Genomic DNA, 21,385 nt, shown 5'->3' on the forward strand with positions numbered 1-21,385 from the left:
CTGCTCATTAAATTTCTTCCTCCTCCGCTATTCACTTTCATTTTGGAGGTATCAGCTGTAATTAAAAGGATAATCTACAGACTTGTCCTGATGAAACACCCTCGATTCAGACGTGGTAATTTAAACCACCCTTTTAGTACTCTATTAGAGACCTCTAGAGTAGTATTTAAGAATCCATACAGGCAAAAGTCTCTGGGAGATGGGTTGAGGCTGAAGGTGGCGGGTGTGATACTCTATAGCCGACATGATGCCTTACGAGAGAAATAAACGCCTTAGAAATATTTTCTAAGCCGATGGCGATTAATGGGAAATGACTGCAGGTACTTCAGCAAAAGTGAGACTGAACAAGGTCCCCATTTCAATCAGCTTTGGTCTTGGAAGTTTTACTTCGCACCGTGCATCGCCGGTGTCCCGTGTTGTCATACATGCCTTTCTTAATCACGTGTAATCTATATGGTTTAAAAATTACCATATGTAGTTCAGCAATCCAAGGCAGGTTTGCAGGTTCCACTTGTCGGAGATGAAAGTGTAAGCATAATCAAACCGTCCGCCATTTTTTCCAGTTAGGGTGGTGTGTGCGTGACTGACACTTCCAGTCTGCCACGCAGTGCTTCAACGAATGAAAAGGAAAGAGAAAAGAAATAATCGACCCCAGGGGTCATTTCCAACCTTTTGTTGGGGAGTGTCACAAATTCTCCTGTCCATAGCATGTGCATTTCTTCCCTCACCTTAAGGCCTGGCACCCGGCAATAGAGACAAGTTTCAATGTCCTTTAGGCTCGAGTTCACCTTCCACTGCCACCAGTGCAGCGCATAGAGACTTCTCCAAATACGAAAGGCGACACATTGCCTACATTTTGAGGGTCGGTTGTGGGGACTGCCAGGATAGTCGAAGTGCATAGGTGAGGCCTCAAGTGCCCGCAAAACTGAAATGAAGTGTTACATCCAATAAATGTCTCTATTAAATACCAAAGGGAAAAAATTTTCTAAAATTATTGCTTACCACTGTTAGGTTCACTTGTCATTGCTTTCGTCGTAGTTAGAGGGAGCACACATTCCATCCGCCGATGATTACCTTTCCTCAAACAGAAAAGAAGGGTCAAAGTGCATCCCCTGATCAAAATGCCATTGAATTCAAGCAAATAATTTTACATCCTTACACAAACTCAAGAAAAGAGGGCAATAATTTAGTCCGCCCGCATTCTCTACATTGTAACATCCAGAGAGGACTCGACATTTGAAATCAAAGGGGTACATGCGATCCCGTTTGCGGCCATCGCCACTATTGCCACACCATGCATTACGGTTGGGATGCTTAAATTAGGTGTCAGGCAAATTGGATCACCGAAGATTGGGAGCATCCGCTGTGAATGTCTCCGAGAATCACCGCCGAATAATTTCAGGCAAATCGCCTTTCCAAGTCAAATTTCGTTCAGGTTCTAATCCACAGTTATGAGGGTTCGCCACCTTCCCTGTGATGGAAAAATTCACCCATCATAAAGAAAAAAAAATAAGCAGCCAAAGTTTCTTGTAAAGATGACATTTATATCTGCCAAAGGAGATGCTACGCCGAAGTGCTGGTAAGCCGGTGAAATTGTCGATCTGCAAAAAATCTGATGACGGTGATGCATCTTGCAAAACTTGAACACCTAATTGAGAATTCTTTTAAATAACAGGCAGAAAAATGGAGTAGTAAAAATTTAACAGCATCATTGTGCCACTGAGGATGACAGAACTTTCTTGTGATCCTCGGTACTACGCATCCAGAGCACCTCAGTCTTTGGGAGTGAACTACCCACCCCCTGATCTCCGCAAACTGGTTTGGTTAAGACTTGAATACAAAAACTGAAGCGTAAAGTGGCACTTGTGATCTAAATAGGGTGTTAGTGTAACACCTCTATTATCTGGTTCTGATCTTGAGCTCATCGAGGAGACCCTAAACTCATCTACTTTATCATTAAATAATGATAACTCTGAAGGCAAATAAATTTTTGGCTTCATCTTCCTATGCATGTGATCATTTCACCACCAGTGACAGTAAATTCATACATGTCTTGCATATTTGAGTGCGGTGAGTGACATTTTGCAAAGATGTGTGTGTGTGTGTCAAAGGCTCCTGTCGAAGGATGGTCAGAGAGTTGAGCAAATGCACCTTGCGCATGTCATGCGTAGCCAAAATGTCACTACTTTTTGCATGTGTTTTTCAAAGGAGTAAATTTGGAAAAAAAGATGACTTAAACGATGGTGGGTGATAGGTTTCGTAGGTGCAAGCACCTCAACAATAAATGAAATTGGACCAGATCCCCACTTTATTATTTTTGCATAAGTAGTTATACTTTTAAAAACCTGATCGCCATCCAATGGAATGAAAATAATTGGTGAAATCACAATCCAATTTAGAGGTGACCGTTCGTGGTTCAAGCCCACAGTTTAAAATTGCAAAGTTTAATTTCCTGAAGTAAAAATGAAAGATAAATAGAAATGTCCACCATAACATCCAGTTTCGAAAGCTGTCTATCGCAGCTGCAGACCTGCATGGTGCTTAGACGCATGCAGTGTCCTTTCAAGTCTAAAACAAAAAAGAGAAAGGAATAACTGGAGCTGCTATGTGCGTCGTGCCAGCACTACATGTAAGTGAGTCTAAATTGGTCTGAAAAATGAGGAAAAAAAGGAGGAATTTAGGTGAGGGGAAATGAAACAATGCTGCAGTGTATTAAAATTCAGAGAATGTGAATGGATGGACGGAGCACTACCGGTTCATCATTATGCCTCCTCATGATAGCACTGACATCGTCGTACCCACCCACATTCAAACAAGTCTAGTCCCTAAAAGCGGCACAACTACGTACTTTGCAACAATCTTCCAGTTCAGCACTGCAGTTTTCTTAAAAGAAGTTTGTAGGATGGCTGACACATCAAAAAGTACATACTCTACTATTTACGTTGACAAACACCTTCTTATAGCCTGTGTAGATATTTACAGTGCACTGCAATTTCTACGTTCACGAATGGCCTAGATCCTGTCGAACTTCCAACCGGATAACCGATGAACAAAGAATTCATTGTTGTCGTCTTTGTCACCGACATAATGAGTAATCTTGGGGGGTGGGGGGTTAAGGTCAATCCGTATGAGCTTGTCGGTTAGAGAGCGAAGACTGGCTAAAATGTATGCCTGCGTGCCGCTAATTTCAGTCAAATGGGGATCAGTCAGGAAGGATTTTAAGCCTTCAATTCGAAGGATTGCAAAATTGAACAAGAGGTTTTTGCCCGGGGTCGCAAGCATTCCCAGCACATTAACATTAAACCGCCGGATCGACAAAAAGATTCAAGCGCCAAACATTGCAGCCAAAGTGTTGGTCTTGACACCACATGAAGACCAGTACCACAATCACACCACCAACGCCTACGTGACATGGGTGACAGGGAAAGGAGAAAGTGATCCGATAAATACCCCACCTTGGTCCAACCCGGCTTATCAGTAATTAGAATTCAAAGAATCAAATCACACTTACGCCGGATAGGCAACACCTGCAGGAGGGCTCACAAGAGCAGGGGCTGGAAGATTTGAATCCTACTATCATTATAAGCCCGCAACTCCGCTCGAGTTGGTGGATGCCAAAATAGTTGAATTGTTGAAGCGGTTGGTCGATGGTTTCTAGTCTGCACCACACGGATGAAGACACCATTTGAGGCCGTGCTTCGGCTTGATGGCCACCAAAGTGTAGGCGAATGCAGGAAAACATCGCTTTTCGACCTGGGGGTTGCTCTTACCAACGGGACACTCCGCGAACGCTCCTTTCACTCTTCTTCGTAGTGCCAAACCGGGCTGGTGTTGCAGTGACATTGATAACATTGTCATATCAGAGGAATGGTGATCTGTCGAAAAACGCATCTCTGTCATATTTATTCCCACCGTTTCATTGCATCGCATGGCATTACCTGTTGTTCAGACTGCTCATTATACTGTGCACTGTATCACCCTCCCTAATGTTGCATTGCTGCCATATACACGGGAGTAGCTACAAAGAGACGGCCTCGGGAAAGCGGCAAATGACTGTATTTCTAGCCCTCAAAAATAAAGCTTCAGTTATCTAAGTGACTCCTCTTCATTCTTATTTTCTTCCTTTCATTGAAAATCCAGCTTGCAAGAGGATGTTCATAGTCCGTACATTACGTTCTCCGTAACTGAATCAAAATATCCCAGTGTCATCCTCCTTGTTGTCGACCGTATTACAATCATACAGGACTCCCTCAATGGTAACAAAAGTGTCGCCGTGACTGCCCAAGCAGTAATATGCACACACCGAACAGTTGCAAAATACGCATGTGCGAACAGGATGGAGTCGGCTTTGGTGGGCTTTCTGCCTGCCAGAAATCAGTGTGACAGGAGCTGATAAGGGCTTTGTAGTCTTTGAGGCCTGCTTTTGCCTGTTAACTTGTGTGAGTAGAATTCGTTTGGTCCCCTTAGCTTCCATGCCATTGTCTTCCCAATTGAGGAAGTCGTAGACCAAGCAATTTATTATTCCAGGATGATACTTTGATCCCCCCACTATTTCGACCCTTCAAAAGAGACATGTACTTCTTCATGAGGCACCTACCTTGGAGAACGCAGTCTAAAAAGACGCTACTTAGAAGTTCGATGGCTATAAACACCGAGTAAATGTCACTAGTATGCAAGAGGCTATGTTATACAGTCACTTCCCAGCAGGCCCTTAGCACTAAATTCTAAATTCATATAAACCGCCTTTTTAAAAAAGAGAGGCAAATAGACAGAAGCTAGATCGACAAGAGCAACTCTCTACATCAATCATCTAATAAGTTACATAATCCCACTTATAGCACCAACTTGCAGATGCAAGTATCCGTGGGTACGTGTGGGCATGTGCATTTGCACGTGGCTAGGAGAGGTACCAAAGTGATTGACCTTCGGCGCCACGGCTTGTTTAAGCTAAGCCAAATCTTTGAGCAAAACTACCACCGCCAGTGGCAAAATGCCTTACGGTAAGTCCAAGAGACCGCTCTACTGTGCATGGTGCGCGCTCTGCTGGGCGCTGCTTCTCGGTAGTTGCGTGCTCAGTCTGGGAAGCAGCATTTGTACGTATGCGTGTGTGTAGGCTGCTGTATTCTGCTTCTGTGACTGTAGGCAAACAGTGAGCGTCAAGCTGATGTGAGATAAGCACTCTAGCACCACATAGCCAAGGAAGAGTAAATCGTAAATGCAGCTGGATATTCGGTTTTCCAGGAGAGATAAAACGAAGGCTAATAAAAATAATGCCAGAGGGTGGCCAAATAATTTTGTGCCAAATTTGGACACAGTTTCTTGGGGTGATTTGTACTTGTAAGCTGTATGCAGGTGATAAAGTGTATTTAATGTAAGGCGTTAGTCTATCCATCTGTCGGTACAGCACTCGCTATTGTTCTCTACACCCATTTCCAAGTATTTTGTGTTCTCGTACGTATCGTGTTGGTCGTACCTGGTGGATGTGATTGGACCTAGTTGAGAGGAGTCAGTTCCACAGCTTCAAAAGTTTCGAGTTCAATTTGTTGTTGAAGTATGCGGCAGAGTTAGCAGAACATGATTTAGATAATGTGATACTTTTGGTGACCTACTTAAAGATAGACGCAACCCTACGTTCAGGGTGACTCTCTATTTTCATCACGAAGACGTAAGTATTGCTAATGGCATGTTGAAAGAATAAGGGTGACAGTGACAGGGGAAACTTTAAGTCAGGTTCGAGGTGGGTAATGGCGAACTAATTGATTCATACCAAATAAAAATAGCAATGGTGAATTTACGGAAACAACACTGCAAATGGGTCCCACGTACGTGTGCTAACAACAGGCGAGAGTGAAGTTGGAAGACTGCCAATTCGAATTTCACCGTTTTTCATTTATTTTATGAAAACGCATGGCAAAAGTGGGGCAGTGAGAGAGAATCAGAAGAAGTAGACGATTCCACACCGCCGAACAAACAGAGAGAGTAATAGCTGCATTTCTTTGGAGTCCACAAACGAACAAGGTCATCGATGATGGCATGACGACGCCATTAAGATGCAGTGTTTCAATCTACATTTGCACTGAGATCATGAAATAATTCGAATGCTAACTTACAGAAAGTGGACTTCAAGTCCTTGCCATGGGAAAAGATCTATGATTAATAAAGATTATTTGTGGAGGAGTTACACTAGAAGGCTTTCACTTCACAGCGTTCCTCGTGGCAATTGTCACTGTCAATCCGCCACTCAGTGCCACAGTGGTGTCAACGCTGCTACAACAAGAAATTCACTACGACAAGCGAAGCGGGGATTATGAAATTGACGAGAGGCGGAGCAGGCATTCGCGGGCACCTTAATTAGACTGCCAACGTCGTGTGGCTCATCGACTAGGTGTAATTTGAATTATTGATTGGTTAATTAAACTGTTTGCCCGTATGACCGCTCGCGTGGGCTAAAACTCATTCGAGACGCGAGATGAACTGACCGTCGGGCTTTCATTTGTCTCATTTAGGAAGGTGTTCTCTCTTTGCGTGCAATCAAACAACGGAAGCTAAAATAGCGAATCACACACATGAGTCAAAACGGTGAAGGTGGAGAGTAAGCGAGTTTTGCTTGGTCTATACGCATTAAAATGCTATAGGCATGAAGGTTCAAGAAGGTTTTCGCAACCGAATTATCCATCTCCACGTGGGTCCATTATTTTCAGTCAATATGGGGACAAATTATAAACTCGTGCACATGATACACCATTCTGATTGCCTCAGCATTTGAACACATTTTCATTTATTTCTATAGCTTGTTCAACAGAGGGTGAAACAATTGTTAGATAAAACATATTTTATAAACTGAAGTTAAAATTGACCGCTTTCACCGCTTGCATAAATCAGATACTGATGTAGGCCAAAGGGAAATGAGGAAGGATCGAGTCCAACAAGAGGTAGATTTTTATATCCTTGCCATCATTATGTTATCATCGAATTGGCCTCTTGCTATAACTAAGGCAATAATACGATTTCACTATCTTCTCCTTCTGCCTTTCTCACATTTTTCAGGCACTCAACGTCGCAGATTAAGTTCCCCACCCTCGGGACCTCCCAGAAGTAACAATCACTTCTCTCTTCACTTCCTTTCCCTTCTCCTTACTTACATATCAATTGTCAAGTTTCTAATTTGTACAAAGTTCGACTATTTTCAATAGGCAATTTCTTTTACTCAACTTACTGAGCATACTCTTTTGGCGCCTTACCTTAGATGAAGTAGGCGCACAAGCTGACATCACAAGGTCACCACAATCGAAGCGACCTCGCACCACAGAAGGTAGGTTGCCCCATATCGTCATCTTTTCCCTGTCATTATTTTGCGAGATGAATGAGGCAATGAAAATTATCATAAGCCACGATAGCAGTCAAAATCGAGATCGCTGTGGAGACCCAAAATGATTTATATGGAAGTTTGGCTTGAGGTGATAGCTGTCGCTTGGCAACTGGGTATTACACGAAGAACGACCTCAAGGATCCGTCGCATTTGGATAAGGTGGTGTTTAAATAATACGTTGAAGGCACCTTCTTTACTAATAAATACAAATATCATTCTCGCTTTGCAAATTGAGCATATGGTCCATGCTCAGTTGCATGCTTTTGAACCAATTGCCTTTTATTTCGGCCGAAGGAACTGGTCCATGCAAAAGCAGGGGACATCCACGAGGAAGTCTTCCCATGTGAAAATGTCAAATGCGCTTAAATGTCTATCATGATCTAGAAATTAGTGGTTGCTATTATCCAACTAAGTAGGGCGGTAAGTTGTTCCGTAGTCGCCTTACCTTCAAGGCATTGTCTTTCTGATTTAGACGGAGAAGGCCCCTCGCCTGCTTATCCCGATGCATCACCAGAGGAAGAACCAGATGCAACAAATGGTAAATTTGGTCGCCTTAATGGAACCTACTCCTTAAGTTTGGTTACCCATGCCCTAGTTAGGAGCTCATTCGATTGCCTAGAAGATAAGGTGCGACGATTTAAATCCACTGATAACTCGTTCGCTAAATCAAAAGCTACACCTACTCTAACATTGTAACCTTACTTTCGGGCTTAATCAGAGCTACTATAGTCATCTTATTGTCCATTTATTCAAGATGATCAGCACACTCCATCTGCAGACACACCTCCAGCACAAGTGGGCACACCGCAGCCAGATCGTGGTAAATTTGGCCTTCTTGACGAAACCCAATTCTTACCCTTGGAGGCACATGCCATAGTAGAAGAGATACTTTGTTCGTCCAGTAAATAAGATATTGCCTTTTCAAATTTACAATCAGATGTTGTATTTGCCTTAGCACTGGTGTCTTAGGTTTTGGTTTGAGATTGACCATGAAGACCACCTCATTGTCCTTTTATTTCAGTTGAACAGCACGCGACAACTGCAGAGACATGGCCACAAAAAGAGGAAGCACCAAATCTAGTTATGAGTAAAGTGGGATTTCTTGCTCTTGAAGAAACATACCATAGGAGAAGAGAATCATTGTTTGGCAATTGCCATATGTATAATTCTTTTTAATCGTCCCTTCATACGGTCACTCCATCATACGTTACGTTTAACTTATCATAGAAACCTTGCGTTTTGGCTCCACCACAGCCATGGTAATCACCTTATTGTGTACTTACTTTAGATGAACATTACGTGTTGCCTGCAGACACGTCGCCATCACACGAGGGAAGTTACAATCTAGTTATAGGTAAATTTGGCTCTTTTGATGAAACCTTCTTCCTACCTTAGGAGACTTGCACCATAGTAAAATAGATTCTTTCTTTGTCCACTAGGTACGGTACTGCCTTCTTGTCGCCTCTTCACTCTTTTAGGCTTTGTATCTGGCTTATCATAGAAACCCTAGGTTATGGCTTCACCAGAGCTACAATAATCTTCCCATTGTGCTTTTCATTAAGACGAACAGTACGTGTCACCTACAGACACTTCTCCAAAAGAAGAGGACTCACCAAATGTAGTTATGGGTAAATTTGGTTTTATTGACGAAATCTACTTCAAAGCCTTGCTGACTCATACCACGAAAGGGGGAATTCTTTGTTTGACTAGCATTGCCTTCACTCCTTCAGACGCTCTCTCTACCTGATCAAAGGAGCCCAAGTTTTGGCTTCATCACTGCCGTTGTAATCACTGCATTATCCTTTTATTTTAGTTGAACAACACGCACCAACTGCAGACGCATGTCCCCTACAAGAGGAAGCACGGATTCTAGTTATAGGTAAGTTTGGCTTTTTTAATAAAACATTTTTTCCTAATCTTGGAGACACACCACCAATGATGGAATAGGTTCAGTGTTTATCAAATATATACGACATTACCTTTAAGAATCTTTCTGTCATCTAATCACTCCATCAGATGCTGTATCTAGCTTACCATAGAAGTCTTAGGTTTTGGCACCACCACAGTCACGGTAGTCATCTCGTTATTTATTCTTGAAGATGAACGGTACGCATCAACTGGAAACACATGTTCACTGCAAGAAGAAGCACTGAATCTCATTCGTGGTAAATTTGATTGTCTTGACAAACCCTATTTCTTAATCTTGGACATACTCTACGGTAGAATAAAACCCTCACTTCTCGGATAAATAGGGTATTGTCTTTACAAATCTCACTGTTACACATTCACTCAATCAAATGCTGAGTTTACCCAAGTACGAAAGACCTAGATTTTGATAACATCGCAGCCATTGTTGTTTTATTTAAGATGAACAGCATGCATCAGCTGCATTCACAGCTTCACCTGAGGAGGAAGCTCTGAATACAATCCGTGGTAAATTTGGATTTCTTCATGAAGTCTACTTCATAGCCTTGGTGTCACGAGTCATATCAAGAGAGATTCTTTGGTTGTCCATATAATAAAGCGTTGCATTTTCATATCTATTCGTCACACATTCACTCCATCAAGCGTTGTATCTTCCTTTTCGTTGATGCCTTAAATATGCGCTTCACCTCAGCCAAGATTGTTTTATTAATGTGCGTTTACCTTAAGATGGCCAACACCCTCTACTACAACAGGAAGGTGGGACACATGTCGATGGTAAGGTTCTTATGCATCGCTTCAGCACCACTTCCGGTAGCAATTCATTCTTATATTCCCCTATTTATTTTAGGGGAAACAATTAAGTCTGCTACCATCAGCTTCTTTATTTTACAATTTTGTCGTTATTATACTGATCCCATTGCCCTCTTTTTCCAGTCGGCGAAGGTCCTGAACGTCGTATTATTTCAATTGCGCCACAGGAAATAGTAAATCCAGTAGTTGGTATGGTCTTGGATACAAAAATTACTTCTCTTGCTACGTATTTTTCTTTATAAATATCGCCCTTTGATGATACCTAATTCCATTGCGATATGATATTTTAATTTGCTCTGAATTTTAGAATTGTTCGATTTGACAATAAAATCACAAGATGTGGGCAATTCTTCCTTCGACAAGACCCATCGCCTTGAGCTCAACCTCAGTAGCGTAGCCGAATCCCTTAGAATGGTCATCAACCAGTATCTAACCCATCTGCCGACACAAAATCAACTAAAAGAAAGTCCAAAGGGATTTCTTGCCATAGATGACTTTCATGACGTGCTAACAGAAGGAGATTGCCAACTGTATTCGAGGGTAGGACCATCAGTACCTCGTTTTGGATGCTACCTCAGTCCCAACCTTTTGATGGTTATTATGACATTTTGTAGACTTTAAACGAGGAATTGGATCTAGATACAAGATATGTGCAATCATACAATCATCAATTCCTTAGCCGTTGTGGTATCGCTGCCGATACTCGTAATTGCCTTATCCAATGGATGATACAGGTAAAGGTGTGGTGAAGATACCACCATGTCAGTGATATGACTTGCATTAACTCAACAATCCTGCAACTTCCCTTCTCTAGCTGAATATGCGGATGGGCATTCCAACGCAGACCTTGCATATAGCCGTAGGCCTTATGGATCTGTACACCTGTCTTCGACCTATAATACGCCAAGAATATCAGCTATTGGCTCTGGGGGCAATCAAAATGGCCATTCGTATTAGGTCGCCTAATACACCAATAGAGTATAAAAATATATGCAGCATTATTAATGGTGCATACACACCGGTCCAGGTTCGTCTTCTACATTTTTGCCTTCCCGGTAACAACGATTTATACGTAACTCATGATATCATATCATCTTTATAGATTATAAGAATGGAGGAAACATTGAGAAGGTGCATAGGAAATGGGATTTATTTCCCAACTCCACATAGATTCCTCGACCTCTACATGTTTGGCTTCCCCGACTTTACGGACTCAATATTGGAATGGGTGAGCTTAAATTATTCTTTTAAACCCAATGTCTATGTGTTTCATAAACCACCTTTTTCCTTTAGGCTATGCAAGCTTGCAATTACATCTTCGAATTGGGTCTTTGTCAAGCCAGTCTGTGTCGCTATTCCGCCAGCTTGCGTTGTGCCGGTGTACTCTACCTCATTCGTCGAATACTAGGATTGAGATGTGTCTGTGGGTTTTTATGCAGCCATTGCTTTAAACCTGCATGGCCACCTTCCATGGTAAAATTTACAGGTCACAGCGAGACCAAAGAACTCAGGACCGTTGCCAGATTATACGGCCGGATCCTCTTCCGGATTAAAAGTTACTGCATTCCATATTATACGAAACACCTCACAAACATACCATACATGGCAAGTTTGACGCAGCTCCCTGATATTAAATTTGTGCAAATTTTTTAAATTAACAGGTAGCCACTTCAATAACGTATTTCTGTATTGGATATATTAACTATCAGTCGAATTTATAGTTAATTTTTGGAAAGTATAATTTTTAATTTGCTTACTCCCTCTTCTCTTTTAATGCGCACAGGTCGTTTTCAACAAGTACGTGAAGCCGGAGTACGGGGAAATTGCAGTGGACCCCAAACTGCGTATGGTGACACTAAGCTTTTTGAATGAAATTATGTCCACGTAGCAAGACACATTGCTATCTTTGGCAAGACAGAAGGTGATTCACACGAATCAAACGAACACCCTTTATGGAATCACTTCTGTGATTTGGTTTGTGCTTTATTTGCCTTTATTTCCAATTGAGCCTGCTTACTGCTTTTGTTTTCTGGAGGAAGTTGGATCCATCCAAGGGGGATGCATAAAACAAATCATTTCTGTTCCTTCATGTGTGGGTAACGGTGCAGATCATGTGAGGATTTGTAATGATCTACAAATTTGTACGTGTGCACGATTAACGTGCATCCTCAGCAAGAAGATTCGAAGGTTGACAAGGACTTCTAGAAGAACGTTTCCACTGCTTCGACCCATATGCAATGCGTGCGTACTCCACGATGTGTGTGAAGTGGAGATCCTGACTTGTGCCATCGGTAGCCCTGAAGTACCACTTGGGGTTATAATTCACGTGCACTTACGTCCTTCCAACTAGCCTCGGAGGCAAAGAAATTATTAACAAACCAATGGAGCTGCTCGCCGCAACACTAGCCAATCAGAAGAAGGAACTCGAGTGCGGTGTGCAATTGTCTATAGGACTAGGGATTCAAAGACGATATCTGGATTTCCAAGGGGAAATGTGTAGAACAGCTTGGTTTGTGATTTCAATTAAATGATAAAGCACACTGGTCAAAGTGGTAACCACCCGAGGCCTTATAACCAAAACTGCAGCGAAACCTTACCGTTAGAAGACTTGTACTTTAAGGGGTAGGAGATACCGCCTTACTCTCATCCTCAGCCTCCCCTGCATTCATATTTGCCATTTTGATGCATATCACTTGCTCTTGTCATCAAACAGTGCAACGGGTACCCGTAAAAGAGGTGCCGGAGGTAAACTTAGCAAAAACCTGATGTTCCTTAGAAGCAGTGAAAGCAAAATTTTGGGTACATTTCAAATACTTGAGGGTTGCCAAACAAAAAATTTTCCATGGCTACTAGATTTACCTGTTAAAACGCATGAATTTATTAGGCAGACCTGCAATTCACTTAAAAATATGATTTGAAACTCAGCGTTTTGGTAAGGCGAAGACAAAAGACTACATGATACTTGATCGGAATATTTATGATACACCCACAGAAGGGCTTAGGGGTCACTATCGTGGTCAGGAGGTCAGACAGCCCGGCAAGGAAACAATGTTGGAGTCCCCTAAGTAGTCCGTTACCAAAACCGTGTGTTGAGTGCAGTCCCCTGAACTCCGATTAGCTGACCTTCCACGTCGGCCACTAAGGCGCAATCAGTGCTGTAAGAAAAACACTTACCGGCTAACCATGCCATTCATGGAATCTCCATTTATCTTAGTAGGTGCCAGAACTCAATATCATCGCCGGTCGAAGGAGCACTGATTTAAAGGCAGGGTCATTTAGCAAAGGATGGGGTTCTAAAGAATTTCGTGAAAAAATGGTTTCGAGTCTGTTCCTCCTTGCAGATTACTATCTTGGTTTTCATTGCTTTCCAGCCGTATCTACCCGGATTTTCATCCAGCCAGTAGAGGAGCAGAGGAGGCGCCGCATGTTTGCTTGTTTGACAATGTCATACAGTTATCGCAGACAGCTCTGGAACGAACTTTTACAGATGTTTCATGGCTAGTTTCGCTTCGTCTATTAATTGCGTTCCTACTGAACACAGGACTGGGATGGTGGCCGAAGGCAGACATCATTTTTAACCCTTCAGTTGCGGGTCGTCACAGGTTCTCGCATCTGCAGTGCATGCCCTTTTTCCATCACCGTAGTTTTGGTATCCACTAGTAAAAATCAGGGTAGCTGTCTTTTAGGATCGGGTTTGCTTCATGCTGCTATCAATTCAGCGTGCCAGGACCTCCGCAAAAACAAAAGGAGGCATAATGCTCAGCAAAAGTGTGTATCGAAGACCTGCAGAAGGACTGGTGGGCTACTGCCATGGCCTGGAGGCCAAAACACTTAACGAAGGATGGCGGAGCACCTAAGTGGCCGCCATATCTAACTCGAGAGTTAAACTAACGGTTACCGCATTACATTTGCTTACACGAATTATAGATAAGAGGATTTTAGACCTTTTATCAAAATATGAAACTTTTAAGTTGATTTGCATCAGCTAGATTATTTCAAATAACTTAAAGTAAAATTGAAGGGGTGTCATCACCTGAAAATTATTGCCTCAACAACCACTGATTGGTGGGGCTGAAGGTCATCTCAGTTTAGACAGAAACTATTGGACGATTGCTTGGAAAGCAACCCCTCTGACAGCTAAAATAGTCTAATAAATGTGAATTGTTTCACAACACACAGTTCTGAGCTGTCATTTGGTCGGTATTATAAAGATTTCTCTTCAGAATGGCAACTAATATCTTGAAGTCAAGCTTGTTAATCGCTCACACTAATTAATATTTATTCTTTTGGGGCTAGGCCTTATTTCCACTATTTTTATCGTCTTTACATTCATTTCGACTGCTTTGCCTCATCTCGTTGCCACTGCTTCTGTTACTACTGTTCCCCTGTTAGACTGGCCGATGAAATGAACTCGGAATGGAGCGTTCAGAAATCAATTTGGTGAAGTCGGAGCGATGAACAACGGTTTGGACACAGCTCAAATGTTTTCACTCTTAACATATTGTGGTACCATAATGGCCACTACCTCCTCCTTGTCTCTAAAGTAATCCACTGGTTATGCATCTTGAACAACTGAAAAAAGACGGCGTGTGATTTGATGACAAGTAGTACAACCGCATTACGTTCTTTTCGAGTAACCCCATATACAGAGGCCGCAGTCCGCGACAGCTCCATCTCACCATGGATAGGGGCACTTCAGTCTTGTAGCTCCCCATCCTACTGCAAAAGCCGCTGCGCCAACAGCACAGCGCCATTTCACTGACCAGAACAAAGGAATCCAAACGGTTCTGGTAGAACGCCCGCCTGGAATCCAGGTGTAAGCTTCGAGCAAATCGGGCGACAAGTGTCTCAAACGCCAAAGTACTTACACCTCAGTAACATTCAATGATTAATTTAAGTTTGACTTCTTAATATGTGATTTTGGTGGTATTGGTGGAACAATTTTGTGTTCTTTTTGTTCTTGCGATGTTCTTTGTTTACCATTTCATGCCGCAATTTGTCTGTTGATTGTATGTTTAACTCTGTGGTTAACTAAATAATCACAGAAGTTACAATTGACAAAACCCTAATGCAAATCCAAAAAGTTTTTAGCCCATGAGTCAATGGCTTCCCTACAAAATGCCGCAAACCTTGGAATTGCGGTGGCCAATTATGGCCTAAAATGGAATGGACATACAAGTGGGTGCGTTAACGTCAATTGGGTGTGAGTTCGAGGCGGATATCATGTGACTACCCACATGCACCGATTTCCGGCCACGTTATACCCCTGCCCGGACATATGCACAGATTCTTCCATTTGGTACCTTTCTTCCTCAGTAAACGCTAAGCTGATGTTAATTTTTTTTCCCATCGAATGCTGTGAGACATCAGCTGAAAAGGTCTTCCTGATGGAGAGAAAAAAGTTCGCTTTGACCGTTAAGTGGGTTTATAAGTGTCCATTTTTGTATCTCCAAAAGTCCTTTAAACGTAAAACAAGGAGGAGTAATCAACTCAATATTTAGTTGAGAAAAATAAGCGTTACAGAAGAGGAGAGGCCATCCCTCTCTCTTTGACTGCAACAACGCAAACTAACACTGCAATTTACGGATGTAAGACGGTTTGACGAATCACAATCACCGCCTCTCGAATGCCTAGTCTAATTCCACTTCAGTAATTGCAGCCAAATCTTCTTGTACCAAACTACGAAGTTTTTCATCCAGTGCAATTTCTTCGTATTCCGGCTTTACATACTTGTTGAACGTGCTCTGCACACATGAAAGCACAATAAAAACATAAACTGCAAAATCTACACTGAACTTGATTAAGTTTTACCAGATAAAACCATATGTAAGTAAACGCAGCAAGCGATGCAAAATTTGGATTACTTTTTAGAACGGGTTCACCTGTCATACCGAGTCTGGTGTATCCATGTGATGGGCCAAATAAAAAGGAATGCATGTTGCTTGAGTTACGAATAGAACTACTGCGTAGACTAAAGCAACTTTTCGTAGGAGTGGGCCGTCTCCATAACCCGTAAATTTCACCATTTTATCCGGCCATAGAGGCATATCGTCAAAGGGACACGCATCTCCCACACCCGGATCCGAATGCGAACAATCACAATGCCGCTGTAGGATAAAACGAAGGAGTAAAAGCACTGCAGCGCAACGCAGGCTTGCAGAATATTGACAGAGTGCCTCCGCATTTAGACCCAAATCTAAAATATAATCGGAAGCTTTTCTAGCCTGAAGACAGAAGAAAATTTGTGAGCAATATCGAAGCTAATCTGTTGAAGGCTTTTAAGGATTAAACTGGAAATACCCATTCCTGCGTAGATTTAGGCAAATCTGTGAGACTAAATAAGTAGATGTCGAGGAATCTGTAGGGAGTGGGGAAGTTAATCCTTCTTCCAACGCAGTCTGTCAATATTGCTTCCATTCTGGCTATCTAAAAGGATCAAAGCAAGACAGAGCAAATTCAGGTCAATTTTCAAAGTGTAATTAGCATAAGCAGCTAACCTGTAGCTGAGTATATGTAGAAGCAGCAATACCACTCAAGAGATAATAAATGACTCTGAAATCAGGTGATCTAAAACGTATTGCCAAAGCTATCGCCGCCAAAGCCAAGAGCTGGTATTCTTGAAGCAGTATCGGATGAAGCCAGGTGTACAGATCCACTAGACCTACGGCTACATGCAAAGTTCGCGTTGGCATTTGCAACCACCAGAGTACCTTGTGAAGAAAAACCACATGGCCATTGATTCATTGCTAGTCATGTTACTGACATTATAGTTCTATCACGATTATACCCTTTTCATCCATTCAACAAGCATGACGCGAGTGTTGGCATGGATACCGCTCCGGACAAGGTAGTCTGAGTTATATGCACCCATATGTGCTGCATCTAGCTCCCATTCCCAACTTAAAGTCTACAAAAAAATAAGATAGTTTTGAACAATCATAATTGAAAAGGCAACCGTAGTCGTATACCAGAGCCCTTACAGATACAAAAAGCAGGGTAGCCATAAAGTCCTTCTTATTACGATATAGGTGAACCGGCAAATTCACTAACGCTGGCACATTTATTTGATTCACTGGCAACTCAGAGATGAAATTGCTTATAGCCAGTAAGACGGACTTTGGCATTTTCTTGATTACATGTTCGGGGTTGGAGACAAACATATCCTCATTACCTTGTGATGTTAACGGCCGTCCGAATAAATCTGTGAAAGTTTAAAATAAGGGAGTGAAAATTTACGCGCAGTCACATAACCTTGGTGGTATCATAGGAAACTAAATAAGAGATGCATATTTTAATAACTATGCACAGGAAAATAAAAATATTGCAGTAGAAGTAATAATAAGGTTACTGAGACAGCCATTGAAAAAAACCCAAATTACCTGTTAATTGTCTCAGCAGTACTGCACGATAGGCTAAAAAAGAAGTTGGTACGGTAAACATGATGATTCTCCAAAGGCTAAAGAAGGATAGAATGATGGAAAAAAGTGATTAAATCTGATGAAAAATATCTGGATAATGTAGTAATTCATGTAGACCTGAGCCTTACCATTTTCACCCTCCTGTTCTTCCTGTTGTAGTGAATTTATGTTCAAAGCTGAAGGATCCATGTCAGTCTAGGTAGGATCGAATAAGTAATATAATGTTATGCTACTGCACATTAATTTTATTTTGCTTTCTTAAATACACAAAGCGCTTTTAGATGGCCAGCAAAGTAAATATCTAATTGACTCGGCCACAGAATGAACAAAGAAAGAGGAAGATGGGATTGCAAAGTGACATTTATTTACAATAGTAGGGACCGTTGGATGCACAAGCTTTATTAAATGAACAAAAGTAGTAATAAACGGGCATAGTGACAATATAATGCGGTAGCGTTAACCTTCCAGAAGTTCCATGTTCATAACGAATCGGTGAATGTCGAACCAGCAAAACTCTCGCACTCTCTCCATTCACCGTTTTGACTCATGTGTGAGATCCGTGATCCAAACTTCCCTTGTTTGTTTGCACGCAAAAGGAGAACATCTTCCTAAATGAGACAAATAAAAGCCCTACACTCAGTTCATCTCTCTATTCAAGTGAGTTTTAGCCCACGAGAGCGAAGAAGACGGGCGGACAGCTTAATTAATCAATCAATAATTTAAAATGCGCCCAGTCGATGAGTCACACGATATTGGCAGCCTAATTAAGGTGCGCGCGAATGCCTGCTTTGCTTTACAGCGCTTCGCCTCTCAACGCTTCCCTAGTCGTCTTCTTCTTTGAAGTTTTTATCCATCGCTCGATAGGATCCAAACCACCCGCGAAATCAGAAATTCCACTTTAATACAGGTGGCGATACCGTCTATAACGGAGTATTTGTCAAGTTTGTTCCCAAATTAGTTTGTTACTGGTTAATAGACAATTTACATAGAAATTTCAACGAAAATGTGGGGGTGATTCAGTCCCTAAGTAGGAACTTTGTCTAAATTTGTTGCAGAGATGCAAGTGGAAGTGAGAGCGACACACATTCAATCGCAATAGGAAGTCGTGTCACTATGTTTCCATGAGGGGTGGTTGAGATGCTCATATCTTCATGTTAAATTTTTTTATAGTAAGGAGCTTAATTCCTTCACCACACTGCCTTGTTCGCCTCACACCTCAATAATGTGAAAACATTTGCAGTTTGTGCTCCCTTTAATTTTCTACTCGTTCATCAGTTTTGTGCTAATGATGTCTTTATCCCAGTGTCATTTGAGAAGACGTGGATCGACTGGAGTTGTAATGCCTCATGCATTCCAGTACTCCATGACGGCATCTCGCCAAGCTATGCCCCAACTCAAGGTAGTGCAACTTCACAGTCCATTCCGATGTCTTTCTTCTCTTGTGTGGTTGAGATTGCATCTGGCTAACAATCAGAAGCAAAGCTGCAGTCAGATATCATCTCAGTTACACACTGACTATTCCTGATGAGGATGAATCGGGAATGCTTTCTTACGGCACCATCTACGTTGTGATGGCTGATACGGGAGAATGACTAAGGTGAGGGCCGGGAGAAGGGGCTAGGTAATACTTTGAGCATTTGTTTAACTCTTCGTTTTGACTTCGCGGGCACTTATTCTTGCTTAGTCAAACAATCTGGTCTTCAGTACACACCTCTGTACCTAATTTTATCATTGTTTATCATAACAGTGTTCGCCTGGAGGTGTATCGGTTGAATATGAGGATGAAGTCTACGCACTAAAGGAAGAATGAGGACCACCAAAATCAGCGAAGGTGGATACTACCCATAAGAGGAGCACTAAAGGCGATGCACAAAAAGACGAGGGGGCTAGGTAGCACATGTTTGACTAACATCAACCTTTGAAGGGAGAAACATTCAGTATACACGAAACTCCTGACTTAGCTGACACCAATGGTCTCTGAGGAGGAAACGAACTCGCATTCTGCCGGTGCGAGAGCGGAGATGGAACAGGGAAACAGTGATCCTGTCACAACTCAGAAATACATGTCTGGAATCATTCCTAAGGGATATAAAACCTGTCGCTTTGCCCCACGACACCTCTCCGACTCGTGTGCCTTTGGACACAACCCACAGCATGTCACATAACTCAATATCAAACACCATGGCAAATTACTAACTCTTATGTACCCGGTTTGACATACTAATGATGAGAAACTGTTTTTTAATTAATTCAAAGGCTACCTCAAAGCAATGCGTATTGCACAAAATCTCGAAACGTAACACTTTACCTGTCGTTTCATCACCACCAGGTCTGGATCTCTTCAAGGAAACCATGTTATGACTCGACAGATGGCAGTTTACCACCTCTAATTTGGTCCATATTCATAGGGATATGCAATGATGTCTATCAAATAGAGTCTGACCAGAGAGTTAAGAGTGGGCTTAATGGAGGGCTTGACAGCTAAAACTTGTCTTTCAGAAGCACAATATTAAAGATGATGTAGATGGAAGAAAATAGTTTTGTGTGGGAACCTCCAAGTATCTGACCAATGGCATCTGTTGCATGCAACACAAGGGCTAAACCGCTCCTAGGTCGCAAAGCGAACTGACGGCAATAGCGGCACCCTTCCCGGCGTCATAGGAAGAAAAAGAGACAATGAATTGGTGGGATTTTGGAAGACCGCACAGCCCAAGCAAATCTCCTCCCAGAATGCACCTCATCTTCCTCGCCTTCAGGTGACTTGGCACTCTTTCAATGAACAGCCAACCCTAGGCCGCCTTTGAAGTAAGTTCAATGAATTCCTCGTCCGCTTGTCGTGACCGTGATAGTGGTTAAAAAAATCTATTCAAACCGTTGGAATGATAGTCCAGTTTCTCAAAAAATTGCTAATGTGGTAGTAGATCTCCTAAAGAGTAGAGGCAAACGATGGTGGTTATGATGATAGCATATGGAATGGTGTAAACAAAGCCAGTGCTTAGAAATCAGACTCGCCTGTCACCTCTTCTGGGGGCTCAGTCTCAATGAAATGGGGAAGATACTCCTCCGTTTGGCATTACTCAGCTGGAGTACCTAAAAGGCGCAGAGATTTTAGGCGCATTTGCCATTGCATTTTGTTCGCCCAAAACAAAGTGCACAGATGATTGAGTTGGTTGAAATAGAATGACCACGCCAAGTTCACAGGAAACATGTCCATTCGAGGCAGTAAAATCACATCCAATAAATCCCATTTTCCAATTTTAAACTAACCTGCATTTCATGCTCCGATATGCATAGTCCTAAGATGGAAGTTTGAAGAGGTTTTGCCATAAGTTTTAATCAAAAAAAGGGATAAAGTGAGATAGGACGAGAGGGATATGACAACCTTTGGATGCATTCACATGAGACATAAAGATTTCATCATCTGCGTGTAGTGTCTAGGGCTTTGCCTTGCATTGTTACCGAGGAAACAGCGGATGAGTGCCTTGGGATTTCATTGTGACTTATATAATCGTTTTGTTTGCAGGAGTCAACCAAGCTCAGATCGGCCAATTGGGTGTGACTGCTAACACAAAAGTCGGTCGAGATGAGTGGGACAGCGATTCGGCGCGACAACCATTTTTCACTTAAGGGGTACATTTTTCTCATTCCATGGGATATCCTCATTTATTGCTTAAAAATTTAGGACATCTTTCACTTATAGAAGTCAAATTATGTGGAAAAGTGGATTAACGTTTATTTTTGTTCTCTAAATAAAAATAAAATAATGCTTGATACAACCACAAAGACTTTTTGACAATGAGGTAATTCTAATATGTCAGGGTGGCAGCCTGAGTCTACCCTGAAATCGAGAGAAGGGAGAAAA

The 21,385-nt window shown here is 42.1% G+C and overlaps 2 protein-coding genes across 2 annotated transcripts; one reads left to right on the plus strand and one right to left on the minus strand. All coding sequences in view use genetic code 11, as the record gives it.

The window, feature by feature from the left end:
- Positions 1 to 6,566: 6,566 nt before the first annotated feature.
- Positions 6,567 to 11,977, plus strand: EGR_10577 (Cyclin-B1-1; the record flags this gene model as incomplete). The annotated part of the gene is made up of 17 exons (XM_024499826.1): positions 6,567 to 6,592; positions 6,636 to 6,682; positions 7,048 to 7,095; positions 7,247 to 7,312; positions 7,842 to 7,907; positions 8,124 to 8,189; positions 9,183 to 9,248; positions 9,418 to 9,534; positions 9,737 to 9,802; positions 10,022 to 10,069; positions 10,229 to 10,294; positions 10,413 to 10,645; positions 10,720 to 10,839; positions 10,920 to 11,132; positions 11,208 to 11,333; positions 11,399 to 11,714; positions 11,889 to 11,977. The coding sequence occupies 17 exons, from the start codon at positions 6,567 to 6,569 to the stop codon at positions 11,975 to 11,977; spliced, it is 1,779 nt and encodes a 592-aa protein (XP_024345760.1).
- Positions 11,978 to 15,735: 3,758 nt separating this feature from the next.
- Positions 15,736 to 17,712, minus strand: EGR_10578 (Cyclin-A1; the record flags this gene model as incomplete). Its single annotated transcript, XM_024499827.1, has 8 exons — positions 15,736 to 15,849; positions 15,997 to 16,329; positions 16,406 to 16,531; positions 16,603 to 16,815; positions 16,893 to 17,012; positions 17,086 to 17,306; positions 17,485 to 17,517; positions 17,652 to 17,712. 8 exons carry the CDS (start codon positions 17,710 to 17,712, stop codon positions 15,736 to 15,738), a joined length of 1,221 nt encoding a protein of 406 aa, XP_024345761.1.
- Between the last annotated feature and the right edge of the window lie 3,673 nt (positions 17,713 to 21,385).

The sequence above is a fragment of the Echinococcus granulosus genome (assembly GCF_000524195.1).
Source record: "Echinococcus granulosus chromosome Unknown EG_S00236, whole genome shotgun sequence".
In the NCBI taxonomy this organism is placed as follows: Eukaryota; Metazoa; Platyhelminthes; class Cestoda; order Cyclophyllidea; family Taeniidae; genus Echinococcus; species Echinococcus granulosus.